Here is a 22,583-nt window from a genome sequence, read left to right as displayed (position 1 = left end):
AGGGCAACCCCTTCCCTGACTTTGCTCTCACTTAGTCACTAAAGGCCTTCATGGGGCTTTAGGCCTCCTCCTCCTTTAACTTCAGCAGCATTTTAAATCCTGGCTCCCCTTAGACTCAGAAGCACCTCCCTCTCTGGTTTTCTTTCTCTCTCTCTCTCTCTGGCCCGTTAAGAACACCTTTGTCCAGCTGATAGTTCAGGGCAGAAATTGGCCCATCATCCTTGACTTCCCCCACTCCCTCATCCTCTGCTTTCAAGCAGTCATCAAGCCTGGCCTATTCTACCTCCTAAACCTCCCACAGACCTATCCATGTCTCTCCACATTCATTGCTAACACTCATCCAAGTCACCATCAAAGCAGTGCCACCACCTGGACTCCCACAAGTGTGTTATAAGGGCTGTCCTGAGATAAATGGCCCATGTGCATACCAAAGGGCAGCGATAACGATCTTCACAAAATGTAAGTCATATCATGGCATCCCTTACAATGCTTTTGTGGCTTCCATTTGCCCTTAGGGTATAGTCAGTTCATCACCAATTCATCACTCATGGCTTATGAGTCCCTGCCCCATTTCATGCCCCCTGCCCCCAGCACTCTACACCTCACACACATTGTCCCCTACCCCCCAAACACTCTCAGCCCTTTCTTGACTCTAAAGTCTAAACCTTCCCACTTTCTGTTCCCTCTTCAAAGGCTCTTCTCTCCTTTCTGTACCCGTGTCTGCACCCCACTGCCCAGCTAACACCTACTCATTAAGTAGATCCTTATCTGAATGTCACTTCCTCAGATAGGCTCTCCCTGATGTCCTGTGGTCAGCCCTCTTCTGTGCTCTCACAGCTCCGTGTACTCCTCACAGCCCTTGTCACACTTGGAATTATTTGTCCAAGTTCTGGACTGTGGAGCCAGGGACTGTTTCCTTTATTCACTGCGGTGTCCCCAGTGAATATGACTGTCATCTTCCTGAGTGCAGATGGCTCCACATGGCAGGTGTCAATCTCTTGTTGAAAGGAGAGGGAAGTGCGGCTAATGGAAAAAAAATATATAAATAAAACAAGAGAGCCTTCAGCATATTTAAATGCAGAGAGAAGGCTCCAGCAGAGAGGAAGAGGTTGACGGTTCAGGTGAGATTACCAAGCACATGGTTATTGAGGTGAGTAGTAATCCTGAGTGAGAAGGAAAATGAGAAAGGATTGGCTATATTTTAAAGTCTAGATATGGGAGGAAGGGAGTCTGAGGGCATTCAGACTTGAACAATAGGAAGCAAAACCATCTGCTGAGAGAGGGGTGGTCAGGGTAGGATTGAGACCTGCCAGGGAGACTGGAGTGGGTCCCGAGGAGTCCTGAAGCAGGAGCTTCCTGGGGCTGAGATGGATGTGAGGCAGCACAAGGGCCCTGCTCGGGGGCTGAGCATGCCTGAGTCTTGGTGTGGCCTAGACCCCGGTCTCCCTGGACAGTTGATCCCTCCCCCATCATGACCTTTTTTCTTCTGCTTTTCTCCCAGGTCAGGAAGCCTGAGCTGGAGCCAGGGCCCGAGTTGGATCTGATCCAGAGCCTGAGATCAAGCTGGGCCCAGAGCCTGGCCTGGAGCTGGAGCCCAAGCCACAACTGGACTGCCCCTGTCATGCAGAAGGAGCCGGGCGTTGCACCTTCCTGCACTGGCAGGCAGAGCCCCAGGCCCCTCTCCCTGCTACCACTGCTGCTGCTGCTGCTGCTGGGAGCCAGGGTGCCAGGCGCCTGGGGTCAGGCTGGGAGCTTGGACCTGCAGATTGATGAGGAGCAGCCAGCAGGCACACTGATTGGGGACATCAGTGCAGGGCTTCCGGCAGGCACAGCAGCACCTCCCATGTACTTCATCTCTGCCCAGGAGGGCAGCGGCGTGGGCACAGACCTAGCCATTGATGAACACAGTGGGGTGGTCCGTACAGCCCGTGTCTTGGACCGTGAGCGGCGGGATCGCTACCGCTTCACTGCAGTCACTCCTGACGGTGCCACTGTGGAAGTTACCGTCCGAGTGGCTGACATCAATGACCATGCTCCAGCCTTCCCCCAGGCTCGGGCTGCCCTGCAGATACCTGAGCATACAGCTCTTGGCACCCGCTACCCACTGAAGCCTGCTCGTGATGCAGACGCTGGCCGCCTAGGAACCCAGGGCTATGCACTATCTGGTGATGGGGCTGGAGAGACCTTCCAGCTGGAGACACGCCCTGGTCCAGACGGAGCTCCAGTGCCAGAGCTGGTAGTTACTGGGGAGCTGGACCGAGAGAACCGTTCGCACTACATGCTGCAACTGGAGGCTTACGATGGTGGTTCACCCCCCCGGAGGGCCCAGGCCCTGCTGGATGTGACACTGCTGGACATCAATGACCATGCCCCAGCTTTCAATCAGAGCCGCTATCATGCTGTCGTGTCTGAGAGCCTGGCCGCTGGCAGTCCTGTCCTGCAGGTGTATGCATCTGATGCCGATGCTGGTGCCAATGGGGCCGTGACTTATGAGATCAACCGGAGACAGAGTGAGGGTGATGGACCCTTCTCCATCGATGCACACACAGGGCTGCTGCAGTTGGAGCGGCCACTGGACTTTGAGCAACGGCGGGTCCATGAATTGGTGGTGCAGGCACGGGACGGTGGGGCTCACCCTGAGTTGGGCTCAGCCTTTGTGACCGTGCATGTGCGAGATGCCAATGACAATCAGCCCTCTATGACCGTCATCTTCCTGAGTGCAGATGGCTCCCCCCGAGTGTCTGAGGCTGCCCCACCTGGCCAGCTCGTTGCTCGCATCTCTGTGTCAGACCCAGATGATGGTGACTTTGCCCATGTTAACGTGTCCCTGGAGGGTGGAGAGGGCCACTTTGCCCTAAGCACGCAGGACAGCGTCATCTACCTGGTGTGTGTGGCTCGGCGGCTGGATCGGGAGGAGCGGGATGCCTATAACTTGCGGGTTACTGCCACAGATTCGGGCTCACCCCCGCTGCGGGCTGAGGCTACCTTTGTGCTGCACGTCACTGATGTCAATGACAATGCGCCTGCCTTTGATCGCCAGCTCTACCGACCTGAGCCGCTGCCTGAGGTTGCACTGCCTGGCAGCTTCGTGGTGCGGGTAATGGCCCAGGATCCTGACCAGGGCACCAATGGTCAGGTCACCTATAGCCTGGCCCCTGGTGCCCACACTCGCTGGTTCTCCATCGACCCCACCTCAGGCATCATCACTACAGCTGCCTCGCTGGACTATGAGTTGGAACCTCAGCCACAGCTGATTGTGGTGGCCACGGATGGGGGCTTGCCCCCTCTCGCCTCCTCTGCCACAGTTAGCGTGGCTCTGCAAGATGTGAATGATAATGAGCCCCAGTTTCAGAGAACTTTCTACAATGCTTCACTGCCTGAGGGCACCCAGCCTGGGACTTGCTTCCTGCAGGTGGGTAAGCCCTGCACATAGTAAGATGCTGTTGTGGGCAGGAGTGGATCAGAGGGTAACAGGGGACCTTACAGCAGGAACCAAGCCTTACAGGTGCCTCTGTTTATGGTGACTTATGCCAGAGAGTTTGGTCCTGTCCTGTGAGCTCCAAAGTCTGCAGAGCTTGAGGGTTGATGAGAAGATGAGAAAGCAGGTTGCAAGAGCTGGGCCAGGTAATCTTGGGAGTTGAGGGAATTAAGATTGGATCTAGAGAAAAAGTGTCTTGTGGTATTAGGAAGTGAGAGAGACTCTATAAAGTCTGACAGCTGTTCCGTACAGCCATGTGGCTCCTGTTCCCCAAGGGAGATGCCAGCATTTACGGAGTCCTCCAAGCCTTGTCCAGTGCTGGACTGTGCTGGAAGAATCCCCCATCCTTGCCCTTGGTGCTGAGCCTTGATGGGACACTTGGGCTCAAGCACAAGGATGAGAGATAACAAGAAGTATCCAGTGAGATCCCAATGTCCAGAGCAGGAAGGCCTCTCAGAGGAAGAGGCAGAAGCCCCAGACAGACTCTGGGAGCCACAGAGTGCCTGCAGGTCAGGTCTGGAGGAGATGGAAAGAGCATGAAACTGGAGAAGCAGGCCAAGGCCAGATTGCAGAAGTCTGGACACCAAGCCGTGGGGGGTTAGGACTTTACTTGAAAGGCAAAGGAGGTCACTGAATTTCTTTGAGCCAGAAAAGGGCGTGATCAGATTGTTTTGGTTTTGTTTTGTTTTGTTGTTAAGACTTGATGTTTTTTGGAGCAGTTTTAGATTCACAGTAAAATTGAGTGGAAGGTAGAGATTTCTCATATACCCCTTGCCCCTACTCATGCATAACCTCCCCCATTATCAACATCCCACACCAAAACAGTACATTTGTTACAATTAATGAACCTACGTTGACATATCATTATCACCCAAAATCCATAGTTTACATTAGGGTTCACTCCTGGTGTTGTATATTCTATGGGTTTGGACAAATGTATAATGACACATATAATGTATATGTATAATGGACATATATAATGACATGCATCATAGTATTATACAGAGTAGTTCCACTTCTAAAATCCTTTGTGCTCCACCTATTCATCCCTCCTTCCTCCCCACAGATTGTTTTTTTTTAGGAAGCTAACTTGCTTTAAGGGTGAAGGATGGAGTGGATCAGTGGGTAAGTGATACATTCAAGAATTAACTTACCCACTGTAAGCCTGGCACTGTGCTGGACCCTGGAAACAAAGAAAGGAGACAGTCTTGTTCCCAGGCAGGTCCCAGTCTAGACAGGGAGACACACCAGTAACCAGTGCTGCATCAGGTGGCATATGAGATGCTGTGAAAGCCCAGAGGAGGGGCCTTTGAAGAACCAATGAGACTTTGCCAAATGGATAATATAGGTGTGTGGATGAAGACTCCAGGCCTACAGAAAGAGCTGCAGAACACCGTGATGTGTTAGGGGGCTGCATTGTTCAGGTTGGCCTCAACGGTGCTGATGAGAAAGAGTTGGAGAGAGATGAGACAAGATACTATACAGGGATCAGATTACAAGCTTTGACTTTATCCTAAAAATCACAGGGAGCCAATTAGGGGCTCCAGGCAAATCTGGTGTATCTTTTGGAAAGGTTGCTTTGGCTGCACCCTGGAATATGGATGCAAGAGAGGAGACTGGAGGCATGGAGGCCTATTAGGAGACTAGTGCTTGAAGTCCTTGTGTCTCAAAAGTCCACCAGGCCCCTGAGCATCTTCTCGGGCTGCCTTTTGGCCTAGACTTCCAGGCCACTGCCTGGGCCTGGCTGACCCGCTGTCTTCTGACCAGACTCTGAGTATTTGCCTGCCTGCTGCTGTCCAGCTCCCACCCACTCTCTCATGTGTTTACTCTCCCTCTTGGCCCAGGACCAGTGGGCTGTGGCTTCCAAACTTCTTCCTCCTCACTACTGCCTGAAGTAAGAGTGTAACTCTCCAGGTGGTTTCCTAGAGTTTTTACTATTAGTAACCATAGAGGAAGCAGGGGTAAAAAATGATCATTGGGTGTTCATAACTGTTAAAAGAAGTCTTAATATTTAATTCATTCAGTATACATTTGTCAGGTATCTACCATGTGCCTGTTATTGTATTAGGGACACAGAATACAGTAATGAATGAGTCATCCCTCCCTACTTCACGGAGTTTATAGTCCAGAGGAGAGATTCATGTGCAAAGAAACAGTTTACTGCAATAAGAAAACTTCCATGATGGGGATCTATATGAGGTACAGATAGGCAGTACAAACATTTTCCCAAAGGAAGGGACCCTTGAGCTGAGACTCAGAGGATAAGCAGGAGTTTATGATGGGATCAGACCAGAAGGGTTCCAAGCAGAAGTGACATGCCCAGAGGAGTGGGAGAGCCTGATTTGTTTAAGGGCCTACAAGTGGCTCAGTATCTCTGCAGTTTAAGGAGTGAGATGGGAGAGTGGGAGATGAGACTATGCAGGTAGGCCAGACTGTGAGGAGTCAAGCCAAGCCGAGGAGTTTGAGCATTTTTCTTTAGGAAGCATTGAAGATTTTTCAGTAGAAGAGTAATATGATCATACTTGTTTTCTCAAAAAATGCTTTTGGTAGTCAGTGTGCAGCAGTGGTTCACAGCTGGGGGAGATTTTGCCCTCTGGAGGGGACATTTGGCAATGTCTAGAGACATTTCTGATTGTCGTAATTGGTGGGATACTACTTGCATCTAGTGGGTAGAGGCCAGGGATGCTGCCAAACATCCTATAAATGTACATGACAGCACCACAACAAAGAATTATCTGGTCCACAATGTCAATTGTGCCAAGGTTGAGAAATCCTGGTGTAGAGGACAGACTGGAGGGTCAGACATCTACAAGAAGGGAATTACAATAGTCCAGGAGAGAGACAGCTCAGGCCTAAGTCAGGACAGTGATACTGGTGATGGAGAGGAATAGACAAATAGAAGAGATAATGAGGATTTACTTAGTCCCTGGTTGATTGATGTACCGGGAGAGGAAAAGGGAAGAACAGATTTCTGGCTTGAGCAGCTGTGTGGATGGAAGAGTCATTAGAGAAGGGTTTGGAATGATCACGAGTTTAGTTTTGGACAGGTTGGATTTAAGGTGCCTGTGGGACGTCCAAGTGGAGATGTTGAGCAGGCATCTGCATGTACAAGTTGGAGTTCAGAGGAGTGGTCTGGGTCAAAGTACAGACGATGGTCAAAGCCACGGAAGTGGAAGAGAAGGCCCTGAGAGAGTGTGTTAGAGTGAGAAGAGGCCAAGGAGAGATTCCAGGGAACAACAACGTGTAAGAACAGGCAGAGTAAGGGGAGGTGGAGGAGGACTGTGGAGTAGGGAAGCAGTGGGAGGAGAAACAGGAGAGACGCCTGGGAAGGAGGTAAGAATGGGGCAGATGCAGTAAGTTTGTGGTCTGGTAAGAATTTTAGAGAGTTCACAGATAAGGGTCTCTATTTTCTCCTTGAAATAGTGCATTTGATGAGAGCTAGGGGTGGGATGGGACAAAAGGAGAGAGACGAGGTTAGTTATAGCTTTTGGGCAGAGTGGGAGAGGGAGCTGACCAAGGTTGGACTGTGAAGCAGGGCTGAGCACCTGCTGAAAATGAAGACTGCACATTTGCAGTGGAACCTCTGAGCAGGGGCCGCACAGGCCAGGAAATTCACTTCTGCTTTGGTCATTTCCAGTCAATGGCTCCTGCGCTTTTGGGGGTCACTTCCTGACAACTTCCCCTGACCACTATTTATTGCTTTCTTCCTGCAGCAAGTCAGAGGGCAAAGGTCTTGAACAGCTTCTGGAGATGGTGCTGCAGCTGTGCTGCAGCCCGCCTGGATTGATGCAGGGGGAAGTTTGTCTCCTGGGATATCCGGGCCCACAGCCACAGTAAAGAGTTGGAGCAGGAGCTGTTTCCAGGGTTCGGCCATGGCAGGGTCTTAGTGTCCCAGGAGGGTAAACAATGGCACAAATCACTGCTGTCAAGGGTCTGGGCAACAATCAAGAAGTCCTTGGCCAGCATTCTCTCTGAGCAACATTTTCTGGCTAAGAAAGGGGAACTCTCCAGCTTCCTCTTACAGCATATCTTGACCCTGAGGCCCTTGTATCCACAAAGAGCACTTTGTCACAGGCTACAGCAGTCGGCACCAGCTGACACACTGCTGAGGGCCTAGTGTGTGCCCAATGTATAAAACTTAGTTTGAAAGAAGTTTTTGTTGTAAGGCAGGGCAATCAGAATGTCCGTTTACTCAGTGAACAAATATGCATAGAGTACCTACTGCGTGCCTGGCCCTATCCTGAGCTCAGGAACTCTCTCAGAATGGTGTCTCCTGCTGATCTGGCTCTGAAATGTTCAGAGGCTCCTGACATTGGTGTCCAATCATTCAGCTTTTCCTGAGCCAGTCTTAGAGATGCTTGAGAATTAGTCAGGAAATCTTTCCCCTACTTCTTAGTTTTGGGGAGCTCCCAGGACTTAATGACCTCTTATTGTCCCATTGACTTACAGTTCTCACTCTCTCACTTCCAATGAGGTTGGCTTGAGAGGTGATGGGATGCTAAAGGTGCACGAGCCACATCCATAAATCCATAGAGCGGACCCTGATCACTCCAGTGATCAGATGCCAGTATCAATCAGATCCCACTCTGCACTGACCAAACTCAATGAAGAGCAGGCCTATAACATCAGTCTCTACAGTTCTTTTGGTCAGCTGGTTCTCTGCTTAGAGTGATGATGAGACTCGGTCATTAACTCCCTGTGATCCACCTGGAGCTCTTAGCACTCTTCTTAGGGAGTACAGTTGGTCCTTATCATTTGTAGATACTGTATTTGTGAATTCACTGACTCTAAAATTTATTTTAACCCCAAAACCAATACTCACGGAGCTTGTGCAGTCAATCCTGGACATGGCAGAATGATGGAAAATTCAAGTTGCCCCAAGTGCACATTCCCCGCTGAGGTCAGACAAGGCAACGCTCTGCCTTCATGTTTCAACTTTTAAACTGTAAACAAGGGTCCTTCTCGTGGTCTATTTAGTGCCACGCTTTTCACATTTTTGTGCTTTTTGTTTGGTGATTTTGCTGTTTAAAATGGTCCCCAAGTGTAATGCTGAAGTGCTGTCTAGTGTCCCTAAACACAAGAAGGCTATGATGTGCCTTATGGAGAAAATACGTGCATTAGATAAGCTTCGTTCAGATATGAGTTATAGCGCCGTTAGCCATGAGTTCAATGTTAATGAATCAACTATATATATATTAAATAAGGTGTCTTTAAACAGAAACACACATAAAGCAAGGTTATGTATTGACCAGTTGACAAAAATGTTGTGACCAGAGGCTCACAGGAACCTAACCCAGATGGTGAGGTCTGGACTGGGGTTGGGTTTGGCACGTGTCCTACTAGTCCCCTCTGTGTGTCCACCATCTAGAGACTCTGGGCACCAGCTGGCCCAGGGCCACTTAGCTCTGGTTTTTCTAGCCAAAAAGATGAGGCATCACTCACCGCAGCCTCTCCCCAGGTGACAGCCACAGACGCAGACAGTGGCCCATTTGGCCTCCTCTCCTATTCCCTGGGTGCTGGACTTGGGGCCTCGGGGTCTCCCCCGTTCCGCATTGATGCCCACAGTGGTGACGTGTGCACAACCCGTACCCTGGACCGCGACCAGGGACCCTCGAGCTTCGACTTCACAGTGACGGCTGTGGATGGGGTGAGTGGGCAGACCGTGGGCAGGTTGGGGTGCTGGGGTAGAGCATCACCAGGGCCAGACAAGGCCCACCTGACTTACGGCCGCATGTCTCCCCAGGGAGGCCTCAAGTCCATTGTATATGTGAAGGTGTTTGTGTCAGACGAGAATGACAACCGCCCTCAGTTTTATCCACGGGAGTATGCTGCCAGTCTGAGCGCCCACAGTGCGCCGGGCACAGCTGTGCTGAGGGTGCGTGCCCATGACCCTGATCAGGGGCCCCATGGGCGACTCTCCTACCACATCCTGGCTGGCAACAGCCCCCCGCTCTTTGCCTTGGATGAACACTCAGGTGAGGATCCTCCCATTCCCAGGGCTAGCTCCCCGACCCCCCTCCCCACCTGCCTAAATAAAGTACTGCCCCCCACAACCCTTCCATCTCTATTCTGTTTGCTTATATATTTCTGCTTCTATCTCTCCTCCCAGGGCTGTTGACAGTAGCCTGGCCCTTGGCCAGACGGGCCAACTCTGTGGTGCAGTTGGAGATCGGGGCTCAGGATGGAGGTGGCCTGCAGGCAGAGCCCACTGCCCGAGTCAACATCAGCATTGTGCCTGGAACCCCCATACCACCCATATTTGAGCAACTACAGTATGTCTTTTCTGTGCCAGAGGATGTGGCACCAGGCACCAGTGTGGGCATAGTTCAGGCACACAACCCACCAGGTATCATTTATCATTATACCCACTTGGTGCCATACCCAGACACCCCAACATAACCCTAGAGCTCCATCCCAAGGTACCCTAGAGTATCACACTGCAGGTAGCCCCCAAACAAAGCACTTCGGCTCCAATCCCAGCACCTCCTTGGGCACGATGCAGGCACTCTGCTTCATCCCCTGCCACATGAACATCACCCTAGTGCCACCCAGCTTCTCTGCTAGCACTTGCCCCTCCCCCTAATACTTTGAAAGACACAGGTGTGGGCACTGCCTAGCCCCTCTTGGTATCACAGTCTGGGCCCCAACTCAATAGGTGACCAGGTGCTCCCCATCTCTTTCCTGACCCCTGTCTCCTCCTCCTAGGTCGCTTGGGGCCTGTGACCCTTGCGCTATCAGGTGGGGACCCCCGAGGACTCTTCTCCCTAGATGGGGCCTCAGGGCTGTTACAGACACTTCGCCCTCTGGACCGGGAGCTGCTGGGACCAGTGCTGGAGCTGGAGGTGCAAGCAGGCAGTGGAGTACCCCCGGCTTTTGCTGTAGCTCGGGTGCGTGTGCTGCTGGATGATGTGAATGACAACTCCCCTGCCTTCCCTGCACCTGAAGACACAGTGTTGCTGCCACCAAGCACTGCCCCAGGGACCCTCATCTATACACTGCGGGCTCTGGACCCTGACTCAGGCGTTAACAGTCGAGTCACCTTTACCCTGCTTGCTGGTGGTGGTGGGGCCTTCACCGTGGACCCTACCATGGGCCATGTGCGGCTTATGGGACCTCTGGGGCCCCCAGGGGGGCTAGCCCATGAGCTGGAGCTGGAGGCCCGGGATGGGGGCTCCCCGCCCCTCACCAGCCACTTTCGGCTGCGGGTGGTGGTACAGGACTTGGGGACCCGTGGGCTCGCTCCGCACTTCGACAGCCCTACCTACCGTGTGGACCTGCCCTCAGGCACCACCCCTGGAACTCAAGTTCTGCAAGTGCAGGCTCGAGCACCAGATGGGGGCCCTGTCACCTACCACCTTGCAACAGATGGGCCAAGTAGCCCCTTTGGCGTGGAGCCACAGAGTGGGTGGCTATGGGTGCGGGCAGCACTGGACCGTGAGGCCCAGGAGTTGTACACACTGAAGGTAATGGCAGTGTCTGGGTCCAAAGCTGAGTTGGGGCAGCAAACAGGCACAGCCACCGTGAGGATCAGCATCCTCAACCAAAATGACCACAGTCCCCGCTTGTCTGAGGAGCCCACCTTCCTGGCTGTGGCTGAGAACCAGCCCCCAGGGACCAGCGTGGGCCGGGTCTTTGCCACTGACCGAGACTCAGGACCCAATGGACGTCTGACCTACAGCCTGCGACAGCTGTCAGAAGACAGCAAGGCCTTCCGCATCCACCCCCAGACTGGTGAGCACTGGGACCCGAATTCTGAGACCCCATAGCCTCATCCTCAGACTGGTGAACACCCAGACAGTATCCCCAGACCCAGGCCACAAAGACCAGGGCTGAGCCTGGAGTTTTGCCCTGGTATTTCCCTTCACACTCCCCAAACCCCAGCCTGTCAGCCACATGCCACAGGCTCTGCATCCCTAGCTATCCCATACATAATGTCTATCCTGCACTCGCAGGAGAGGTGACCACACTCCAAACCCTGGACCGTGAGCGGCAGAGCAGCTACCAGCTCCTTGTGCAGGTGCAAGATGCAGGGAGCCCACCCCGCAGTACCACAGGCACCGTGCATATCGCAGTGCTCGACCTCAATGACAACAGCCCCACTTTCCTGCAGGCTTCAGGGGCTGCTGGCGGGGGCCTCCCTATACAGGTACGTGAAGCAGCAGGACCCTGCCCTGAAGAAGTGTGAGAGAGAATGGGGGTCTCCCCATTGAGCTATAGGTGTAGGTAAGCGAGACTGCCTCTTAGAACAGGTGTGAGAGCAAAAAATAGGCTCTGCCTGCACACAGGTGAGGGGAACTTGATTCTGAGTTGTCTCAAGAACAAGGAGGAGACAACTGTAGGTGAGTGGTGTGTCCCCACAGGTACCAGATCGCGTGCCTCCAGGAACACTAGTGACGACTCTGCAGGCCAAGGACCCGGATGAGGGGGAGAACGGGACCATCCTGTACACACTAACTGGTATGGGTAGTGGAGAGAAGAGAGTTGGTGGGTGATGGCATGCCCTCATGACCTGCCCAGCTCTGAGACCCAAGCCTTGAACCTTGCTCTGCCTGTCCCCAGGTCCTGGCTCAGAGCTCTTCTCTCTGCACCCTCATTCCGGGGAGCTGCTCACTGCAGCACCCCTGATCCGAGCAGAGCGACCCCACTATGTGCTGACTCTGAGTGCTCATGACCAAGGTAGCCCCCCTCGGAGCTCCAGCCTCCAGCTGCTGGTGCAGGTATGGCTGCCCTTCCTTCAATCTGTCCCCTTCCCCTTGGCCACGGCTGTGAGCCCCCCTCCAAGAGTTCCACCTTCATGGGGTCCTTGCCACTCTAGTTAGCTACTCTCACCCCCCTTCCTGCTTCCCCGCGGGACAGTCCAGACTCCCTTTTACACGAGTCCCTCTGATTCCGTGCTCCCTCCCTGGTCCACAACAGGTGCTTCCCTCAGTTCGCTCGGCTGAGCCCCCGCCGGATCCCTCAGAGCCAGACCCAGCGGCGCCGGTGCCTGTTGTGCTGACGGTGACAGCAGCCGAGGGGCTGCAGCCCGGCTCCCTGTTGGGCTCGGTGGCGCCGCCAGAGCCGGCGGGGGTGGGCGCACTCACCTACACACTGGTGGGCGGCGCCGACCCGGAGGGCACCTTCGCGCTAGATGCGGCCTCAGGGCGCTTGTACCTGGCGCGGCCCCTGGATTTCGAGGCCGGCCCGGCGTGGCGCACGCTCACGGTGCGCGCCGAGGGGCCGGGAGGCGCGGGCGCGCGGCTGCTGCGAGTGCAGGTGCGCGTGCAGGACGAGAACGAGCATGCGCCGGCCTTCGCGCGCGACCCGCTGGCGCTGGCGCTGCCCGAGAACCCCGAGCCCGGCGCGGCGCTGTACACGTTCCGCGCGTCGGATGCCGACGGCCCTGGCCCCAACAGCGACGTGCGCTACCGCCTGCTGCGCCAGGAGCCGCCTCTGCCTGCGCTGCGCCTGGACGCGCGCACCGGGGCGCTCAGCGCACCGCGCGGCCTGGACCGGGAGACCACCCCCGCTCTGCTGCTGCTCGTGGAAGCCACCGACCGGCCCACCAATGCCAGCCGCCGCCGCGCAGCGCGCGTTTCCGCGCGCGTTTTTGTCACGGATGAGAATGACAACGCGCCCGTCTTCGCCTCGCCGTCACGTGTGCGCCTCCCGGAGGATCAGCTGCCTGGGCCCGCAGCGCTGCATGTGGTAGCCCGGGACCCGGACCTGGGCGAGGCCGCACGCGTGTCCTATCGCCTGGCAGCTGGCGGGGACGGCTACTTCCGACTACACTCCAGCACTGGTGAGTGGGGCCCGAGGGTGGGGGTGAGGAGGGTGCTGATGTGGAGGGAGCGTTGAGGATCCCTTCCAATCTGGCTTGCCGCTCACCTAGGAGCGCTGTCCGTGGTGCGGTCTCTGGACCGCGAACAGCGAGCTGAGCACGTACTGACAGTGGTGGCCTCCGACCACGGCTCCCCGCCGCGCTCAGCCACGCAACTCCTGACTATCAGTGTCGCCGATGTCAACGACGAGGCACCCGCTTTCCAGCAACAGGAGTACAGCGTCCTCTTGCGTGAGAACAGCCCCCCTGGCACATCTCTGCTCACTCTGCGGGCAACCGACCCCGACCTGGGTAAGACCTGGGGGGATGGGTTGAGGGAGGGATGGACTGGGGCAAGAAACGGTATATTTACCCTTGGATCTTTCTCCATGCTGCCCCTCCTCAGGGGCCAATGGTCAAGTGACTTATGGAGGCATCTCTGGTGAAAGCTTCTCCTTGGACCCAGACACTGGAGTTCTCACCACTCTTCGAATGCTGGATAGGGAGGAGCAGGAGGAGATCAACCTGACAGGTACACATTGACAGGACCCCAAAAGCGTGAGGTGTTGTGAACACCAATGTAAGATGGACAGAACCCTCAAAGTACCTTCTAGAAGCTTCCACTGATTACAGCACAGCTTCTGTTACATTTTTGGATCTTTTTGGAGATTCAAGAGTTCAGCAGAATGCAAAGTGAACTGACTTCTAGGCTATCAACCACTGTGATCATATAAACTCTGAAATGCATAACGTTGCAGCTCTGCCCTCTAGGATTCTCTCAGTTTATACTGCAGCCATTTAACAGATATTGAGTACCAGAGAGGTTAAGTGACTTGCTCAAGCTAACACAGCTTGGAAGTGGCAGAGCTGAGACTTGAACCCAAGATCTTTTGATACCTCATTTAGTGCCTTTTCTGTCATACCACCACTAATCTAAGATACATCTTGCATGCATGAAGCATGGGAGGTGGGGGAAAAAAACATTTTCTGATACATGTATATTTATGTGTGCATGCACATATGTAGTCACCTGTGTGCTGCTGGGGTGTAGAGAGATGGTCATTTTCCCGTTTGTGTGCACCTGGTGAAAATGTGTGAACACTATGTGGTGTGGATTTCTCCATGGAATGGGAGCACACTAGATCTCATTGATTTTACTTCCCTACAGTGTATGCCCGGGACGGGGGCTCACCTCCACTGTTAACCCATGTCACAGTGCGAGTGGCTGTGGAGGATGAGAATGACCATGCCCCAACCTTTGGGAGTGCCCACCTCTCCCTGGAGGTGCCCGAGGGCCAGGACCCCCAGACTCTTAGCACACTGCGGGCATCAGATCCAGATGTGGGAGCCAACGGGCAGCTGCAGTACCGCATCCTGGGTGAGAACCATCCCACATCCAGTAACCCAGCACCCACTTGTCCAGTTCTTACTCCTTGTTGGCCTATGTCAGACTCAGTTAGTGTGTCTCGGTCTCCTTTTCCTTCTCTTTCTGTCCTCCACTTTCTCTTTCATGCATATATTTGTGTCTCTGAGTGTCTCTTTCTATGCCTCTCCAGCTCTTTGTCTCCCTGTCTGTTTTTATCTTCTTGTTTCTTTTTTTTTCCTTTCTTGTCTTTCCCTGTAGAGCAGTTGTTCCCAAACTTATTGGTGTCAGGAACTCTTAACATTCTTAATTTTTGAGAACACTAAAGAGTTTTTGTTTGTATGATATCAATGTTTATTGATATAAAAATGTGATATAGTATTATAATATATAATATAAATATATAATAAATATACTATATCAGTATTTACTGTATTAGATATTAAAGCTGAGAAAAATTTAAAATATCGTTGCAAAACAAGCCAATGAAGTATACTGCTTGCCATATTTCTGCATGGGCGCAAGAAAATATTAGGGTTTCAAATAACAGTTTGTTGGACAGTAATAAGGTTGCAAAGATTATAGCAGGTGTAACTGAAGGTAAGCCAAAAAAAACTGAATGAATCTCTGAAAACATACAGATTTATGTTTCTAAACTTTCTACCTAGAATATTCTAGAAAACACAAGAATACATAAGCACACATTCCATTAACCATCCAAGTGATGATGTCATCACGTCCTGTAGCATCTGGACTCCATTGTACATTTGTGAGATAATGAGAACAAAAAATGCACAAAATGTCCTGGTATTGCTATGAAAATGGTTTTGGTCTTATGTACTCCCTGAAAGGGCCTCAGGGGACTCCCAGGAGTCCCCGGTCCACCCTCTGAGAACAGCTGCTTTATAGTCTTTCTTTACCTTCCGTGTTTCTCTTTGTTTCTCTGCCTTTCTCCCAGTTTCTCTCTCTCCTCTCTCTCTTTTTCTCTCATTCTTTGCTGTTGCCTGTAAATCACTCCCTCTCCCGTGGGCTGACACATGTATGTTTATGTGTGCATGCCCTTCTCTGCAGATGGGGACCCATCAGGAGCCTTTGTCCTAGACCTAGCCTCTGGGGAGTTTGGCACCATGAGGCCACTAGACCGGGAGGTGGAGCCAGCATTCCAGCTGCGGATAGAGGCCCGGGATAGAGGCCAGCCAGCTCTCAGTGCCACTCTGCTTGTGACAGTGACAGTGCTGGATGCCAATGACCACGCCCCAGCCTTCCCTGTGCCTGCCTACTCTGTGGAGGTGCCTGAGGATGCGCCTACGGGGACCCTGCTGCTGCAGCTACAGGCTCATGACCCTGATGCTGGGGCCAATGGCCATGTGACCTACTACCTGGGTGCAGGTGCAGCAGGAGCCTTCCTGCTGGAGCCCAGCTCTGGGGAATTGCGCACAGCCACAGCTCTAGACAGAGAGCAGTGTGCCAGCTATGCCTTTTCCGTGAGCGCAGTGGATGGTGCAGCTGCTGGGCCCCTAAGCACCACGGTGCCTGTCACCATCATGGTGCGTGATGTCAATGACCATGCACCCACCTTCCCCACCAGTCCCCTGAGGCTGCGCCTGCCCCGCCCAGGCCCCAGCCTCAGCCCCCCGACCCTGCCTCTGGCCACTCTTCGAGCTGAAGACCGAGATGCTGGTGCCAATGCCTCCATCCTATACCGGCTGGCAGGCACACCACCTCCTGGCACAACTGTGGACTCTTACACGGGTGAAATCCGTGTGGCCCGCTCCCTTGTAGCCCTGGGCCCCCGTGATCGTGTCCTCTTCATTGTAGCCACCGACCTTGGCCGTCCAGCTCGCTCCGCCACTGGTGTGGTCATTGTTGGGTTGCAGGGGGAGTCTGAGCGTGGACCCCGCTTTCCCCGGGCTAGTAGCGAAGCCATGCTCCGTGAGAATGCACCCCCAGGTGGGTCCCCAACCATGTCTCCCAGCTTTGTATCCCTGGATGGGCTGGGGTTACTCACTAAAAATGTCCCCCCAACTCCCTCAGTCTAGTGCTCACAGTCCAACCATTACCATCCTCTGTGTAGGGACGCCCGTTGTCTCCCCCAAGGCTGTCCATGCAGGGGGCTCCAATGGACCAATCACCTACAGCATTCTCAGCGGGAATGAGAAAGGGACATTCTCCATCCAGCCTAGTACAGGTGAGAGGCAGGAGCAGGGGGCTCAAGGAGAGGACAGGCTCCTGGGGGAGCTCCTCTTTGGGCCTGGGGAGGCTCAGGTGGGAGAGGGGCTGCTGTTGAGTAAGGGGCCTGAGAGAGGGAGGCTCCAGGGCAAGCAAGGGGGCTGTCAGTGATGCATTCTGCCTCCCCTCAGGAGCCATCACAGTTCGCTCGGCAGAGGGGCTGGACTTTGAGGCAAGCCCACGGCTGCGACTGGTGCTGCAGGCGGAGAGCGGAGGAGCCTTTGCCTTCTCTGTGCTGACCCTAACCCTGCAAGATGCCAATGACAATGCTCCCCGCTTCTTGCAGCCCCACTATGTGGCCTTCCTGCCTGAGTCCAGGCCCTTGGAGGGGCCCCTGCTGCAGGTATGGGGTATGATGGAAAGTTGGGGGCAGAGCTGTTTTGACTTATCCAGGCCAGTGCCAACAGCCTCCTACTCCCACCAGGTGGAGGCAGATGACCTGGATCAAGGCCCCAGTGGACAGATCTCCTACAGTCTGGCCGCATCCCAGCCAGCACGGGGGTTGTTCCACGTAGACCCAGCCACGGGCACTATCACTACCACAGCCATCCTGGACCGTGAGATCTGGGCCGAAACACGGTGAGGCCTGGCTCTGTAGACCCTGCAACCCCATCCTGGGTCTGTCTAGTTTCAAGCCCTGCCTTGAATGCCCCTCAGTTTCTAAGCCACATCCTTGAGCCCCCCAACCCCTAGCTTGTCCTGAGTCTTCCTAGCCCTGCCTAGGGTTCTCCCTTATCCCCAGGCCTCACCCCTGATTGTGTCCAGGCTGGTGCTGATGGCCACAGACAGAGGAAGCCCAGCGCTGGTGGGTTCAGCTACCCTGACAGTGATGGTCATCGACACCAATGACAATCGCCCCACCATCCCCCAGCCCTGGGAGCTCCGAGTGTCAGAAGGTGAGGGCTAGGTAAACTGAGAGATTCAAAGGGTGGTAGGGCGGTGCTGTTCCCCAGCCTGGTGCTCCATGGGTGCCTAGGACCATGCCAAACACGCTTGTCCCGTGTACTGCAGATGCACTATTGGGCTCAGAGATTGCACAGGTCACAGGGAACGACGTGGACTCCGGACCGGTGCTGTGGTATGTGCTGAGCCCATCTGGGCCCCAGGATCCCTTCAGCATAGGCCGCTATGGAGGCCGCCTCTCCCTCACAGGCCCCCTGGACTTCGAGCAGCGTGACCGCTACCATCTGCAGCTGCTGGCACATGACGGGCCTCACGAGGGCCGTGCCAACCTCACGGTGCTCGTGGAGGATGTCAATGACAATGCACCTGCCTTCTCACAGAGCCTCTACCAGGTGCCGACACCCTCAGATGTCCCCACACCTGGGGCCAGAGTTGTTCACTTTGGAGAGAAGTGAGGAGGCTAGAAGCATCTGGGGTGGGCTAGGCATTGGAACTGACCTGGGGATGGAGCTCTGGAGATGGGAGGGTCCCATCTCAAACCAGCCTTCCAAGTCCTGGGAACTGTGTCCAGATTCTGCATCCTGTGCCTAGAAATGGGGGAAGGTGAGTAATTTGAATACTAGGGAGTATGGACTCCAAACTGGAATGGATGCCAAGCAGGGCTAATGGGACCAAGCCCCAGAACATAGGGTGAGTGGGCGGCAGGGCAGCTGGGAAGCTTGGCCATAAACACTTGTCCTCACACCTCAGGTAATGCTGCTTGAGCACACACCACCAGGCAGTGCCATTCTCTCCGTCTCTGCCACTGACCAGGACTCAGGTGCCAATGGTCACATCTCCTACCACCTGGCTTCCAGTGCTGAGGGCTTCAGCGTTGACCCCAACAATGGTGCGTCCTTCCTGGGATCTGACTGCCTCTATTTGACTGTGTTGGGCCATATTCTGACCTCATTCCTAGAATTTCTTGCCTGAACTCTTAACTCCTAGATCTCTGACCCAGGGAGGACATTTTACCCCCTTTGTCTCTATTTTAAGCCCTGACTGCATGTCTAGAAGCTGTTCTTTGAATCCTGGAGGCCATTCCATAATTTCCCAGCACATAGGCCATTCCCTAGAGTCTGATGTCTGAGGCCATTTCCTAGGCCCTGAAGGCTCACCCAGCCTCTGCTGAATGCATGTTTCTCTCCATTTCCTTCTCATCTCAGGGACCTTGTTCACAACATTGGGAACAGTCGCCTTGGGCCATGAGGGGCCAGGAGTGGTGGACGTGGTGCTGGAGGCACGAGATCATGGGATGCCTGGCCGGGCAGCACGAGCCACAGTGCATGTGCAGCTGCAGGACCAGAACGACCATGCTCCGAGCTTCACGTTGCCACACTACCGTGTGGCTGTGGCTGAGGATCTGCCTCCTGGCTCCACCCTGCTCACCCTAGAGGCCGCAGATGCCGACGGAAGCCGCACCCATGCCACCGTGGACTACAGCATCGTCAGTGGCAACCGAGGCCGAGTCTTTCAGCTGGAACCCCGGCTGGCTGAAGCTGGGGAGGGTGGTGGACTAGGCCCCCGGGCACTGGGCTGCTTGGTGTTACTTGAGCGTCTAGACTTTGAAAGCCTAACCCAGTACAATCTAACTGTGACTGCAGCTGACCGGGGGCAGCCACCTCGCAGCTCAGCTGTGCCAGTCACTGTCACTGTGCTGGACGTCAACGACAACCCACCTGTCTTCACCCAAGCATCCTACCGCTTGGCAGTACCTGAGGACACACCTGTTGGAGCTGAGCTCCTTCATGTGGAGGCCTCCGACGCTGACCCGGGCCCTCATGGCCTCGTGCGTTTCACTCTCAGCTCGGGTGACCCTTTGGGGCTCTTTGAGCTGGATGAGGGCTCGGGTGCCTTGCGACTGACTCGCCCCTTGGACTGTGAGACCCAGGCTCGACATCAGCTTGTAGTGCAGGCTGCCGACCCTGCCGGGGCACACTTTGCTCTGGCACCAGTGACCATCGAGGTCCAGGATGTGAATGACCACAGCCCAGCCTTCCCGCTGAGCTTGCTCAGCACTAGCCTGGCAGAGAACCAACCTCCAGGCACTCTTGTGACCACTCTGCATGCGATCGATGGGGATGCCGGGGCTTTTGGGAGGCTCCGCTACAGCCTGTTGGAGGCCGGGCCAGGGCCTGAGGGCCGCGAGGCATTTGCGCTGAACAGTTCAACAGGGGAGTTGCGGGCACGAGTGGCCTTTGACTACGAGCACACAGGAAGCTTCCAGCTGCTGGTGGGTGCTGCCGATGCTGGGAATCTCTCAGCCTCAGTCACTGTGTCGGTGCTGGTGACTGGCGAGGATGAGTATGACCCAGTATTCCTGGCTCCAGCTTTCCACTTCCAAGTGCCAGAAGGTGCCCGGCGAGGCCACAGCCTGGGTCATGTGCAGGCCACAGATGAGGATGGAGGTGCTGATGGCCTGGTGCTCTATTCCCTTGCCACCTCTTCCCCGTATTTTGGTATCAACCAGACTACAGGGGCCCTGTACCTGCGAGTGGACAGCCGAGCACCAGGCAGTGGAACAGGTACCTCTGGTGGTGGGGGCCGGACCCGGCGTGAGGCACCACGGGAGCTGAGGCTGGAGGTGGTGGCACGGGGACCTCTCCCTGGTTCCCGGAGTGCCACAGTGCCCGTAACCGTGGATATCACCCACACTGCATTGGGCCTGGCACCTGACCTCAACCTGCTACTGGTGGGGGCTGTGGCGGCCTCCCTGGGAGTTGTGGTGGTGCTCGCACTGGCAGCCCTGGTCCTAGGGCTGGTGCGGGCCCGTAACCGCAAGGCTGAGGCAGCACCTGGCCCAATGTCACAGGCAGCACCCCTGGCCAGTGGCTCCCTGCAGAAGTTGGGCCGAGAGCCACCTAGCCCACCGCCCTCAGAGCACCTGTATCACCAGACTCTCCCCAGCTATGGTGGGCCAGGAGCTGGAGGACCCTACCCCCGCGGTGGCTCCCTGGACCCTTCACATTCAAGTGGCCGAGGCTCAGCAGAAGCTGCAGAGGATGATGAGATCCGCATGATCAACGAGTTCCCCCGTGTGGCCAGTGTGGCTTCCTCCCTAGCTGCCCGTGGCCCCGACTCAGGCATCCAGCAGGATGCAGACGGACTGAGTGACACATCCTGTGAGCCACCTGCCCCTGACACCTGGTATAAGGGCCGCAAGGCAGGCCTGCTGCTGCCAGGTGCAGGAGCCACTCTGTACCGAGAAGAGGGGCCCCCAGCCACTGCCACGACGTTCCTCGGGGGCTGTGGCCTGAGCCCCGCACCCACCGGGGACTATGGCTTCCCAGCAGATGGCAAGCCATGCGTGGCAGGTGCGCTGACAGCCATTGTGGCTGGTGAGGAGGAGCTCCGTGGCAGCTATAACTGGGACTACCTGCTGAGCTGGTGCCCTCAGTTCCAGCCGCTGGCCAGCGTCTTCACAGAAATTGCCCGGCTCAAGGATGAAGCTCGGCCATGTCCCCCGGCTCCCCGTATTGACCCACCACCCCTCATCACAGCCGTGGCCCACCCAGGAGCCAAGTCTGTGCCCCCAAAGCCAGCCAGCACGGCTGCAACCCGGGCCATCTTCCCACCAGCCTCTCACCGCTCCCCCATCAGCCATGAAGGCTCCCTGTCCTCAGCTGCCATGTCCCCCAGCTTCTCACCCTCACTGTCTCCTCTGGCTGCTCGCTCACCCGTTGTCTCGCCATTTGGGGTGGCCCAGGGCCCCTCAGCCTCAGCACTCAGCACAGAGTCCGGCCTGGAGCCACCCGATGACACAGAGCTGCACATCTAGCTGTGGCCCAGGCTGGGCCCTGACCTGGGATGCGCACAGTGTCCCCAATGCAGGCCCCATCTGAGCCTGCCCTGGGCAGCCTCGGACCATGACTGGCCACGGAGGAGGCCAGCTCCCCATCCCAAACTCTTCCAGTGGGGGCAGGTCCCACGTCTCACCCCCGCCCCATCAGAGCACCAACACCACAGAGGCCCTGTTGGGCAGTGACCTGTGGCCAGGTCCAATGTGGGGCGAAATATGAAGGAGGCAGCAGCCCTGGGTTCTGCTCAGTGAGGGCTTCCTGCCCTGTGCCAGCACCTTGAGATGGAGCTGAGACTTTATTTATTAGGGGGCAGGGGGAATGGGGGAGGTCCCTCCAACCTGTTTGGGCCCAGCTTCTTTGGGTTCCACTGACACCCCTGCCCCTGCCCAGAACCAAGTGCCAATTCTCACTCTGGAGCCTTAATAAACTGCAGTTTGTATCCAGCGTCTGGCTCTGTTCTGCGGGGGCCATAGGGATGGGGGGCATGATTGGAAGGGGTGGGTACCAGGAGGTGGTAAGGGGGTGAGGGAGGCTCGGGGAGCACGAGGGGTGGTGGACATAGGGGCCTCTAGGGTGAGGATGGCACTGGGAGCACGGGCCTGTCCTGAGGCTGACCATCATGTCTCTCTGCAGTCCACTTTTCCCTCCAGCATGGGCAGGAGGCCAGGGAGAAGGCAGACAGCAGGGGCTTTCTTGTGGCAGTGACCTAGAGAGGGATTGGCTGGATGGCGAGAGATCTTGGGGATGACCAGCTCGAGGCTTGAGGGGTGGATACAAGAGCAGCCAAGTGGTTTGTTTTTCTCGAGGCCGCTATATATTCACATGTAATAAGAGCTCACATTTGTTGAGCTTTTGTCATGTCAGGCTTTCTGCTGAGCGATCTGCCCGCTTTATCTCTCTAAATTCTCACTGCAACCCTAAGAGGCAGAGCACTTTTAATATAATAGTTTCTGTATTCTAAATGAAGAAACC

At 55.2% G+C, this 22,583-nt stretch overlaps 1 protein-coding gene across 1 annotated transcript in view; it reads left to right on the top strand.

Moving 5' to 3' along the window:
• Nucleotides 1–22,054, top strand: part of DCHS1 (dachsous cadherin-related 1) — a 35,236-nt gene extending 13,182 nt beyond the window's left edge. Inside the window, exons 2-21 of the mRNA XM_058545846.1 lie at nucleotides 1,502–3,412; nucleotides 8,937–9,125; nucleotides 9,222–9,453; nucleotides 9,588–9,824; nucleotides 10,184–11,209; nucleotides 11,431–11,624; nucleotides 11,839–11,935; nucleotides 12,038–12,195; nucleotides 12,395–13,259; nucleotides 13,350–13,589; nucleotides 13,684–13,809; nucleotides 14,446–14,655; nucleotides 15,712–16,590; nucleotides 16,715–16,828; nucleotides 17,001–17,212; nucleotides 17,294–17,448; nucleotides 17,635–17,765; nucleotides 17,881–18,164; nucleotides 18,523–18,661; nucleotides 18,978–22,054. Of these exons, the coding sequence (XP_058401829.1) occupies nucleotides 1,622–3,412; nucleotides 8,937–9,125; nucleotides 9,222–9,453; nucleotides 9,588–9,824; nucleotides 10,184–11,209; nucleotides 11,431–11,624; nucleotides 11,839–11,935; nucleotides 12,038–12,195; nucleotides 12,395–13,259; nucleotides 13,350–13,589; nucleotides 13,684–13,809; nucleotides 14,446–14,655; nucleotides 15,712–16,590; nucleotides 16,715–16,828; nucleotides 17,001–17,212; nucleotides 17,294–17,448; nucleotides 17,635–17,765; nucleotides 17,881–18,164; nucleotides 18,523–18,661; nucleotides 18,978–21,589 (9,891 nt within the window). The 5' untranslated portion in view covers nucleotides 1,502–1,621 and the 3' untranslated portion in view covers nucleotides 21,590–22,054. The remainder of the gene's footprint in view (nucleotides 1–1,501; nucleotides 3,413–8,936; nucleotides 9,126–9,221; nucleotides 9,454–9,587; nucleotides 9,825–10,183; nucleotides 11,210–11,430; nucleotides 11,625–11,838; nucleotides 11,936–12,037; nucleotides 12,196–12,394; nucleotides 13,260–13,349; nucleotides 13,590–13,683; nucleotides 13,810–14,445; nucleotides 14,656–15,711; nucleotides 16,591–16,714; nucleotides 16,829–17,000; nucleotides 17,213–17,293; nucleotides 17,449–17,634; nucleotides 17,766–17,880; nucleotides 18,165–18,522; nucleotides 18,662–18,977) is intronic.
• Nucleotides 22,055–22,583: the final 529 nt, after the last annotated feature.

The sequence above is a fragment of the Diceros bicornis genome, chromosome 7, assembly GCF_020826845.1.
Source record: "Diceros bicornis minor isolate mBicDic1 chromosome 7, mDicBic1.mat.cur, whole genome shotgun sequence".
Lineage (NCBI taxonomy): Eukaryota > Metazoa > Chordata > Mammalia > Perissodactyla > Rhinocerotidae > Diceros > Diceros bicornis.
Note: the sequence above shows the minus strand (reverse complement) of the source record. Positions and strands in the feature narration are given on the sequence as shown.